The 12,337-nt window shown below is 44.4% G+C and overlaps 1 protein-coding gene across 8 annotated transcripts in view; it reads left to right on the forward strand.

Moving 5' to 3' along the window:
- Positions 1-12,337, forward strand: part of shisa6b (shisa family member 6b) — an 83,113-nt gene that overhangs the window by 10,859 nt on the left and 59,917 nt on the right. For all 8 annotated transcript variants that reach the window (XM_086194952.1, XM_086194957.1, XM_086194953.1 and 5 more), the window contains exon 4: positions 4,979-5,080. In XM_086194952.1, coding sequence (XP_086051078.1) covers positions 4,979-5,080 — 102 coding nt within the window. The remainder of the gene's footprint in view (positions 1-4,978; positions 5,081-12,337) is intronic.

The raw sequence follows: 12,337 nt of genomic DNA on the forward strand, positions 1-12,337 counted from the left end.
CAAAACAACATAACAAGAACAAGTCCTTAAATGTATGGATACATCCATCCATCCATTTACTATATCACTTATCCATTAAGGGTTGCAGGTGAAGGGCGGCACTGTGGTGCAGTGGTCAGCACTGTCACCTCACAGCAAGAAGGTTCCGGGTTCGAGTCCTGGCTTGGGTGCGGGATCTCCCACAGTCCAAAGACATGCAAATGGGGACTAGGTTAACTGGATACTCTAAATTGATGTTTCCCTGCTATGGACTGGTGACCTGTCCAGGATGAACCCTGCCTCTCGCTTAAAAGCCCCTGGGATAGGCTCCAGCCCCCTATAACCCTTAACAGGATAGGCGGAAGAAAATGGATGGATGGATGGGTTGCAGGTGCAAAGCCTATCCCAGCTGACTTTGGGAGAGAGGCGGGGTTCACCCTGGACAGGTCACCAGTCTGTTGCAGGGCCATCAAGAGCAATTAGGGGCTCGGTATCTTGCTCAAGGGTACTTCCACATGGTCACCAGGGGAAGTAAGGATCAAACCAGCGACCCTTCGGCTGCTAAACTCTACCTCTGAGCCATGCAGACTTTCACCAATGTTCATCTAATAGTTCCTGAGAGATAAATGTCCAGAGCTGCCTCAGGATGGAATATGCTCCTGCTTGGCCCATGATGCTCCACCCCTCACCTGGTGTCATGAAAATTGGCCCTGCTCACAATTAAACAAACCAACAGACAGGCTGTTATAGGAGGTAATTAGTTGAATTATTCGCCAATAGGCACTTTTCTAATCATATTCAGTGACCTCTCTGTCTCAAATCACCTCACACACACACGTAATTTGCCTGCAGTCTCCCTCTAATTAACTCTTAGTGTGCATAGCTATAACGTCTCCACTGTGACATCACTGGCTCCCCATTGGCCAGTTAATCAACTTTCACATGTTAAAACCAACATGTCTGTGCTGACTGTATCAACATGTCTGATAGAAGCCTCCGCCTGAGTGCACCTGTGTTAAGAGTCTCAGAGGGACCTCCACCTCACCAAGTGTCTCCCACCCTGAATCTCATTATGATACAGCTGGACCTCTGGCTGCCTGAGTGTGCATGTGCAGCACTTAGATTCATGGGAAGAGGGGTAGGGATTAAATAAAAGGCCAAGCAGGTATTTAAAAAGCTGCAGCGTCCATATTCTTTGAGGCTCAGAGTGAGAAAGCTGAGGAAGAGGACATGAAGCTTCGTCTGGATCAAGATGGCGCATCGACTCCGGCAGATTGGCATGTGATAATGCTATAAAATCAGTAATCTATGTAAATTAGCTGTGCCTGGCTGTGTTCAAGCCTAATCGACCTTGGAGGTGGATAACCTCCCCGATGACAGCCACACACCAGCTCTCCCAGCTTGCCTCATATGATTACATTATTACTCCTATTCCTCGGCTCCCAGAGGTAATTCAGTGGTATAGGTGTCCACTGACATTCTGATTATTACCATATGAACCTCAGCACCCACTTGATCCGCCACATGTTCATTCTCATGGCACAGCCGAAGTGAAAGTCAAGATTTTCTTTGCATCAAGGACGATAAATTCATAGTGCGTAGCCTTCCACCCTGCAGGCTCTCCACGCTGCCTCCCCTTAATAAGCTGGGAACGAGTGCAGGGGAACACGGGCTTTGCTTTTGAAGGCTCTTTCACATTCAAGGGTTGTCGCAGTGGGTCATGAGTAGCCTACCAATGACAAAGGTGACAAAGAAAGGCAGACAACAATAGTGTGTGTGTGTGTGTGTGGGGGGTGTGTGTACGTGCATGCATGTGTGCATGCGCGTACACACACAGAATAACAGCTATGATGGAACAGAGGAAATAAGAGCAGCAGATACAAGCTAGTCTGTCTAGAGCCCTGAATGCAGCATGGGGAGAAGCGTGATTGAGTTCAAAGTGCATCACATGTAGGTGGCTGAAACATATTGTTCTTTTTTTATCCTGAAGATCACTGCACTATTTACTGGTGTTGATCACATTTCCACCCTTTCCTCAGTTCCTGAGGGAAATGGCACCATGGGAGAGCTTTCCATTAGAGGACTCAACCAGAGCCCAGATAGCCTTCCCCATAGCCAGATGTCTTCTTGAGCCTTCTTGTTTCGCCTAAACATTTGCTGATGACCACTTGAATGGCCACTTCAGCATTTTAGAACAACACTCTAACAACATGGACAGGCTTTGGAGAAACACATTTAACCTGTCCAGCCTGACAGACCAACCCAAGAGTCCAGAAAAATGATATGAAATGAAATGCCCAAAAGCTTTTATCTATATCACCAAGGTATCTTAGTGTGCCAAATGAAGTGTTCTCCTGGTACTGGCCTTACAAACAGCTTTGCACAATCTATGTGTTTGGTGCTATCATGGTGTTATTCACTGTCTAGGTGAGAAATAAACATGAACACCTTTAATTCATCACATTTCACTCAGCGATGGGAACAGTAACAGAGTCCCAGATCTTAAATATACCTGATGGTTGCTGAGCTCATCTTGATATTTTTGGCTGTGTCTGTTCAGGTGAACCTGACCTCCAGCACCAGTTAAGAGGTGCCTAAAGTTTAACAAGACTGAGAAAATTACAGTAGAAGGGAAGGGGGGATAAGCACAGAGTCTGGTGATGCATTATGATGAGTGTAGCAACAGTTGTGGAAGTCAATCGTCATGGTAATCAACTGGAGGAGCCACACCGACCACGTTCAAGATAAGGCAATAACAGAAACTCAATAGAACAGCCTCTCTTCATGCTCTGGGCAGAACAAACGCAACAAGTATAGCAGCTTCAAATTTCAGCTCCACCCTCGTGACATCAAGCACCATGGACAGAACTGGTCTAAGTGCTCCCTTTGATTTAGGTGCTCTTTCGTCACGAAGAAGCTCCTTTTCTGCTGGCCTAAAAATCCCTGAACACCTGCTAACATCATCTGTCCTTTGTCTGCTCTGAGAACAGGTTTTCTCAGCATTCACTCCCTTGTCAAATGACTGCTTCCAGCGTATCTGCCATGACATCTGCATTCCAGCAGTATTCTAGCATAGTTAAGTCAGCTACGTTGAGTCTAAAAAAACTGTGCGGTCATGGCAGCAGAAACATTTATGCAGTTTATGCAGATAGAATATTAGTGAATAATAACTTCCCAAGTACTGTGTTAGAACTGTTACACTCAGTGCTGTTTAATACCACAGTGTCATGCTGCCGTACCTGTTAACTGTTCAGTGCAGCAAACTGATGTTTTTATGATGATGCCATTCAAAGTAATTGCAACAACTGTGTGGTTTCATGCAGAAGTGTGTTTCCACAGCAGGTCACAGAGGAGCTGAGGGAGTTGAGGCCTGCAGCTTTCTCCATCCAACACCTCCAACTGTGGCCTCCCGTCTTTGTTCCTTTACCGTCTTGCAAAAATTCAAAACAATCACTGCTGGAGAATCGTTGAAAGCATCACTTGTCGATTTTTGGGAAAACACGCAAAAGACTTCTGTTTCCTATGGCTCGTTCACAATAGACCCCACATTTCCCCCAAAGTGCGCTGAATGTAAAGCAGCAATTCCCCTCGCATGAGCAGGACTCCTGTTACGTGCAAAAAAGTTCAGCTGCACTGTTACACAACATTTTCAGTTCATTACAGCCCTTGGTGTCTCCCACAGGCTTTTCTAGTCTCCCAGTGCTGTCCACTATCACTGACTTTTTAAAAATGGAGTCCATATAATGAAGTGCGAGTGGCACGGTGGTGCAGTGGTCAGCACTGTTGCCTCACAGCAAGAAGGTTCCGTGTTCAAGCCCCGATTGGACTGTGGAGGAAGCTGGAGTACCAGAGAGAACCCAGCAGGAACAGGGAGAACATGGAGACTCACCCAGAAAGACCCCGAGCTCCAAAGACATCAAGAGGGACCAGGTTAATCCAGACTCTAAATTGACCGTAGGTGTGGCTGGGAGAGCCAATGGTTGTCTGTCTCTCTGTGTTGGCCCTGCCATGGACTGGCGACCTGTCCAGGGGGAAGGCTGCTGGGATAGGCTCCATCCCCCCCCCCTTGACCCTTAACAGGATAATTGATAGACAAGGGATGGATGGATGGATATTGCATTTAGATATTTTTCACAAGTGGATAAGGTCAAGAAATCAGATCCAGCTTCACTGATCTGACCTGCAACAATATCACACACTAAAACCTCTTTTCCTCTTTCCATGTTGTCAAGTGAAGGTTTTGTTATTCCAATCATTTTTGTAAAACAAAATAAAAATAAAAAAGGAGGGCATTAATAAACAAGCAATTTAGTTTTGATACTTTGTTAGTTGCAAATTAGTAAAAATCTTATCAGAAAATTTGGAACAAAGTTTTCTCGATAGAGTTGGCAAATTAACTGATAAGTTAAAGAAAAAAAGATTACAAATTCAAAAAATGAATGCAATTACGGACACCCTCACCCCCTGAACCCATGTCTGGATTTAGTGTAGGGCCATAATACTTGGCTGCGTCTAGTCTGCCAGAGATTCAAAGAGGACGTTTTCAACCTCCAATGTGTACCTATTCATTCACTTACCCATTTTACAACATCTATTTGAAAATAATGTAGATGAATTCATCACAAAATAATGTCAATGGTTGCAACTGTAGATTAAAAAGCCAAATGTCATGTGTTGAAATTGTTGAGGAAGACCCTCAAGGACCCATGGGGGACCCTACTTTGAGGAACACTGGTTCAGGTTTTTTTTTTTTTTTTTTACGAGTAGAGAAAGAGTCATTGAGATTCTCCGTGCTTAGGGCCACATCCTCAAGTTGCTGTTTGTTCAGCCAAATAAACTGAATTTTCAAAACCCACATTGTAGAAGCCAGTGGACTAATTAACAGACGGAGCAACTAATGAGTTGACTAATTATGGAAAAGCAAATGATGAGTAAACCAATCTTGATGTGAAAATGTCTGTGCGTGTGTGTGTGTGTGTGTGTGTGTGTGTGTGGACAGGTCTTCACTATGGAAAGGAGAGTGTTCGGAGCAGCGGTGGTGCTGACCTTCACAACTTCATCTCCTCTGGTTTTGTGACGTTGGGTCGCGGCCATCAGAAAGGTAAAGTAGCTCTTTTCTTTTCATCTTTTTTTCTACAGATGGAAATTGTACAATCTCTTCTTATCTACTAACACACCTGCATGCTGAATGTTAAAGCGAGCCATGTAATTGTGTTCCTGCAACAAGCAGCAATCAACAACAAGACAACGATGAAGGTGAAATATCTCCAGATCCAATTTCCCTCATGAGCAATTCACATGAACTCCTGCTTCTGGGTTTTGCAATGAAACACAAGCAAACACACACACTCCACACCACTGATGGGGTGAAGAAGGTGACTCTGAATGCTGTACACACAGCAACAACGCACATACACACACACACATACACACACACACACACACACACACACACACACACACACACACACACATATACACTCACAACACACATCCAAAGGCAGCCATTAGAGCAGGGCCAGGGTTTTCCCATGGGTAATACACTGATTAGTATGCAGCCATGTTGGCCAAGTGCTTGTGATTTATTCCCATCCATTTTGGCTCTACAAATCAAACCCTGCAAGCGTGTGTGCATGTGCGTGTGTGTGTGTGTGTGTGTGTGTGTGTATGTGTCACTCCATGGGGGTTGCAAGGCAAGCTCCTTCACCTGATACTCTTTTCTAAGGTTTAATTGAAATTGGTTGTGTCAGAGTGAGACTGCTTGTAATGTTTGATTGTGGTAGACTGCTTTAGTTAAAACCTACATGCTATCATTTGCTCCCAGCACTGCTCCACACCCACACCCACACCCACACCCACACCCTCACACCCACACACACACGTCTACTATGAAAATTTGCTCATATCCTGTTCATCATCATAATTAGAGCCTGATGACCTGTTGTTGCTTTAATAAATACCAGCTCTGGTTTATGTGCTGCTCTGTAGGCAAAGGATCACGGTTTTGTTTCCAGATGCACTGAAACTGCAGGGGACATAGAGTTCTGATTTCTAATGAGGAACTGTGGTATTTATGTTTACATGAAATTAGCTGTTTTTCTCCTTGCTTTTTGCTGCCTCTGTTTTCATGCCCAGAGGGGGTTCATTTCACAATGGTATTCATATGCAGTCAGCGTGGAAGAAATATATTTAAAAAAATAATCTGATATTTCTTTAGCCCCCAAACCCCTCAGCAGAAACAAGTAATGAGGGGAGAAAAAAAAGCTCCTTATTGTTGTAAACCCATTTTCCCCTCTGTGCAAATATCACAAAAGCAGCACTCCAGCGTCTGCGGCTATATATTTATCACAACAGCAGCATGGGGTATGCTTTAGCATTTAGCATCTGCGCTGTGTTTGACTCCTTCGATGTAAAAACAAATGAAAGACCTTGGAAAGGTCTGCTGATGTTAAAAATTCCTCTAAAAAAAAGCATGTAAAGCAAGCCTCGGCTCTTTAACTCAGATGTCTTCATTCGGCGGTCTCGTACCTAGAGGCAGGTATTCTGCCGATTGAATCCTAAAATCAATGGAACACTGGATATTGTTGCTGCTTGGTATTATCTGTAGCGTTTTACACTTCAGGCAATAGAGAGAAAACAACAGTTTAACCAAGCCTCCCCCACTCTCTTACAAGCACTCTTCATAGCCACAAAATCACAATGGCCTCTGCTGCAGAAATATATCACATCTCTCCTTGACTGATTGTAGGGTATAAATTTCCCCAACTTGTATTAAATATTTTTGACACCACAGTCATTTATCTTCTCGCTTTAATGATTTACAAATTGTCAGTAAATGACCTGATCCATCACTTGGTCCATCGCTTAATTTATCCAAAATCGGTGGATGGATTTAATCCCAGAGCGCTGGACCTGTGGGCTGATGAGATGGAGTCAGAGTAACACTAAATAAACAGTTCGCTTGAATTAAATTCATACCAGGCTTCATTATTTTTTGAAGAGGTTTGCACAGCTTGGTTTGCTCTGGCTGAGAGTAGCAAAACTGGGGGGGGGGGAAGGACAGCAAATAGGTGTACGCTGGTCACTGAGTGGAAATTTCCACTTGAATCAGATGAAAACAGATGTTGTATTCTTTCCTGCATCCCGCTTGGGTTTTTTTTTGTGTGTGTATGTGTGTGTGTTCATGTTTTTGCCACTTTGACAGAACAAGTTTAAGCAGTGAGGCTGTAGTCCTCTGGCTTGGGTAAGTATGGCGTCTGTTATGGTGTTAAATTATACAGGCAGAGAGTGTGTTTGGTTGGTAATTATATGCCAGTGTGTGTGTGCGCGTGTGTATTGCTGTGCAGCCCATGGGGAGGACAGGTGAGGTCAGGGGGAGTTGCTGAGCATCAGAGCAGCTGGATGCTTCACATCTGTGTTCTGGTGCACTAAACAAGCCTGTGCTCAACACAACAGATCAGCCGCGAGTGCTGCTGACGGAAACTAACATCCAACCTCACGGTCCAAGAGTAGGTTGGAATTTGCCTCCTCAACAGCTTTTTCTCTGCAATTCTACTTCAGTTGTTTCCTAGATTGAGCAAAAGAAATTGTGTAGCCATTGCTGGGCCTCTTTTGCCTTGTGCTACTATTTCGACAGAGGATATTATTGCAACGAGGAACGGCAGAATTAGAAACCTCCATCTAGTTCAAGAGCTGCATGTTGACCTGGGTGAGTGTGACCCAGCTGCTCACCCAGGGAGACAGCTACTTTGTCTGTCATACAGTCCTTAAACCAACTGAAAGATGATCACATCACATGGTGGTGTGGAAATTAAACGGTAGCAATGGCCATGTTAATCAATTAGGATCTTGTGTTGTGGTCTGTCCTGGAACATTAATTCACTGGTACAATGTCATGTGATGGGCTCTGGTTACTGTTGAAATGTGAGAGTCCGATCATGGATGGTTTCTCTAGATGCTTTTAACCTTAAGTGTTATGACTGGGGGATGGTACATACGTATCTTCTGTCGCCATAAAAAAAAGAAAGACTGCCTGTATGCTATATTCAACAGTTAATCTGCAAGAAGCTTAATTTAGCAGATACGAGAAAGAAAAGTCATATTTACCTTCATGCAACCTGTATTCTGAGGGGAAATATGAAGGATTTTTTTTTTTTTTTAAGAGGAAATGTGTTGTCCTCTTAAATTGCTTTGGAAGAAAGTTTTGTGAATCAGGTCCCAGGACTACTTGCATGCCCATAACACAACAAGATATATTCGACTAGAAAGCTCCACCAAGGCCAATTTCCAGCCCCTTGTACTTTTTTGCCAAGGTCTTAATTGAATCTGTGAGCAGTGAACACCACATCCTCGTACCCCTGCACACGCTGGAGTGATGTTGTGGATGTAGTGTATGGATTTTGCACCAAGGACTAATATGGGCACTGTGGTGCAAATATCACTTCCTGTATCCACTAGGTGGTCCTAAAGAATACATTCTTACTATTGTGCCGCTGTTGCTACGATCAATTTGATGTAGACCGAATGATGTTGTTACGTTAGTCTTACTTCCTGGAACCACTACCTGGCACTATGACTTCAGTCTTACTTGTGGATGCCTCAGGCCAGGATTTCCAAATATGGGAAGTTTGAAAAAATATCTGTCCTTGTAGTGACATTTAAGTTCATATTTTATGGTGATGAACAGGGTAACGCCTCACCATGGTAATGCCTCACCGTGGTAACACAGATAAATGAAAAGTCAAAGTCTTCACAGTAACTCATCACCAAGTTCTTAAAGTGTTTCTGACCACATTTGAGATGGAACTGGTTCAACCTACAAGGAGAAGAACACAAAAGCGTAAAGAAAAGCCATTTCTTGTTGCCACTTGCCACTAATCTACCCTCAAAACCAATGAGTTCCTCCAAGACCCATAATGCACCTCTCCACAGAGTTTGGTGAAAATCAGTCATGTAGTTTTTGCATATTCCTGCTGACAGACAAACCGACCATCCTCAGTGGAGGCACCAGTGTACACAACGACCAGGCTTTGATTGGTGACCTGCAACAAGCTCACACTCACCTACAGCACAAGGTCAGAAATGCACTGGGCCCTTCCTGGAACGTCAGTGTTGCGCTGGTCAATCACTGCATGCAGGTAGAGACACTGGTCAGATTAGTCATGCAACAGATTGCTATATTTTCATGGAAATTTCAGACATTTATAACAACAGAAACACCAGAACCATGCATGCGGTACTGATGCAGTACTGATGTTACACATTGTGGAAGGCGCAAGTGTATTTAAGGTGTAGGAGTGGTATGATACAGAGAGAAAACTGTGGAAAAAAATACACGTCTGTGTTTATGCATCGCACTCTGCTATTCGGTTGATGCGTCAATACAGACTGACGCTTGTTCTCCTGGTACATCCTGAGGCCTGTAACATCTTTATTATCTCGCAGTATGTAAAACTCTCATATGGACGTGTATTGTTCAGACTTATATATTTGGAAGAATTCATGTGATTTATAAATATGACCAACAGGATATCACGCTAGACTCAGCCATCTCCGCTGTCGTTGAGATTTATGAGCTGTTAGTTCAACATTGAACAAGAGCAGAGCGACACAGAAGAGACACAAAAGGCAAACAGACTTTCTCTCCGCTCACATACTCCATGGTGTTTCTTTCTTATCCACTTCACGCTAGTTTACCATTCAAGTCAGCTTCGCCTCAGATGAAGAGGGCTGTGACATTTCTTCGCCCCAACAACCAAACCACCAGCAGAGCCGAGTTATTTGTGGAAGAAATTGTGTTGCATGACTCCTTCCAAAGCCATCTGCTACTGAATGGTGTCGAGTGTGATTTGGTTTAGGGATTTTTGGAGTTCATTCTTTAGCTTTTTTTTCCAGAGTTTTGAGAGGAATTAATGGCGAGACAATAAAGGGTCACTTTTGTTTGTCAAGTACGTTTTCTATCCTTTTCTATCCCACACCAGGCTTGTGTTTCCCAAAGTGGCCCGTGATCTTTTAAGACGACTGAATCAAATTGAGGATTCACATGGCGCTGTCTCCTCAGCCATCTGTCCAGATCGGCGCTGCGCCTCACATATTCATTTGGTTATTCTGTTGTCCCCGTGTCCCAAAACAGGAGGCAGTGTACTTAAAGTTTTGGTCAAACTCACTGATAGTTCCAAGGAGGGGGGGCTGCGGGTGGAGGGTGGGTTCGGGACTCTGAAGGAGAATTTAGGATGAGAGTATTTACAAGCAGGATTCATAGAGAAAAACAAGGCAGGTGAAGTACAACAGACAACAAGCGAGACAACAAGGAATCAGGAGGATGGCAGCGAGCTGACTGGGTAAGGGACTGGATCTGAGGAGCTTGCTGACAGACAGACACTTGGAGACTTACCCAAAACCAATGAAACCCGCCGCAATCATATTTTTTGGGTAATCCTGTTAAAAGACACACAAATGGTCATAATCACATTACCTCCTTGGCAGAGGTAAAAATTGGAACAGGGTGGAGCTGAAAACAGAGAGCCACATATTGCTGTGGTTTCTAGGTTGAGCATTTAGCCTTCATTAAGCGCACTAAGCATGAGCCGGTGAAGCAGCCATACAACCAGCAGTACAACAGAGTTCAAGTTTTTACCTCTCGTGAGTCACAACAAACATTAAGTGGACCAGAGCAGGTCATAATAACAATGTTCCTTTAAACTGGTTTCAGTTCAGGGCTGTAAATCTAATGATAATCCAAAATCAGCCAAAGCACACAGCCGTAGGTGCGTTAGAGGTGTAACCCGATCAGCAGCGACCAGCATGTAAAGCCTGCTGTGCATTACCATCACCAGAGTGATCAGCAAAAATTATAGGCATTAAAGTAAAATAAACATCTAACGAGGGGCCGTATGGCTCAGAGGTAGAGTGGCCATTTAGCAACTGTATGGTCGCTGGTTCGATCCCCACTTCCCCTGGTGACCATGTCAAAATATCCTTGAGCAAGACTCTGAACCCCTAATTGCTCCTGATGGCCCTGTGACAGACTGGTGACCCGTCCTGGGTGAACCCCGCCTCTCACCCAATGTCAGCTGGGATAGGCTCCAGGGCCCCCGACCCTGAACAGATAAGAGGTATAGAAAATGGATGGATATTTCCATGAAGATGTTTCCATGAGTGGATTTTGGACTAGTTCTGTTTACAAGCTAAAGCCTCAAGATTGAGAGAGCACTAAGCTTTCTTCTGGAATGAGACCTGAAACTGTCGTGTCCTGTTGCTGTAATATTCTGACACTTGCTGGAAGCTGCATCATCAAGGGCTCTGACTACTGCACGAGTAGCAAACTGCTGATAATCTCGATTAATAATACAACTAAAATCAGAATAATAAATCATAACACTCAAGCCTTACCCACCGCTGCATGCTGCCACCCAGCTGTTTTTTTATAGCTCTGTTCTTGCTACCATTACTAACTAAACTAGGATAACTAAAATAGTTTTAAATTGATATTGTAATTCAGTAAATAGGTCCTGCACGGTGGTGCAGTGGTCAGCACTGTCGCCCCCCCCAGCAAGGGTTCAAACCCCAGCTCCAGCACGGGGTCTTTCTGTGGAGTCTCCATGTTCTCCCTGTTCCTGCTGGGTTCTCTCTGGTACTCCAGCTTCCTCCACAGTCCAAAGACATCAAGAGGGACCAGGTTAATCCAGACTCTAAATTGACCGTAGGCGTGGCTGGGAGAGCCAATGGTTGTCTGTCTCTATGTGTTGGCCCTGCCATGGACTGATGACCTGTCCAGGGGGAACCCTCACCTGAAGGCTGCTGGGATAGGCTCCACCCCCCCCCCCCCCCCCCACGACCATGAACAGGATAAGTGGTAGAAAATGGATGGAGGGATGGATGATATTTTGGATATTCAGGTGTGTGTATCTCATCTTTCAGCCCTTATGCACAACCTGGGGTAAAACACCTTTTGAAGTTGAAGTTAGCACTTAAGGAGGTGACAGACAGACAGATGGATCATATAATCATCTGACGGGTAGTTTTGAAAGAGTTTGCACTTTTCCAAACAGTTTCAATGTGCAACCCTTCTCAGATGGTTCAGCTGCCGTACTTCCAGCACTTAATTCCCATGGCAGTCTCTTTAAAGCGCAACCATTTCCTGTTCTAGTCGAATAACAAGCAGGACATTGCTACGGGGTAACAGGAGAGGCACACAGAGCATAAAAACAACCAAAAAATATAAAAAGCAAGATAAATACATCGAGCCCAGACAAAAAAAAAAAAAAAACAACCCTAAATGTCACTGAGTCCCGACTGCTGCTCCACTGCTTCGGGTGTAAAAACAGCACAGTTCAGTTTGCGTCTCCAGAGTCACCAG

The sequence above is a fragment of the Aulostomus chinensis genome, chromosome 23 (genome assembly GCF_037954235.1).
Source record: "Aulostomus chinensis isolate RoL2024-O1b breed Wild chromosome 23, RoL_Achi_v1.0, whole genome shotgun sequence".
In the NCBI taxonomy this organism is placed as follows: domain Eukaryota; kingdom Metazoa; phylum Chordata; class Actinopteri; order Syngnathiformes; family Aulostomidae; genus Aulostomus; species Aulostomus chinensis.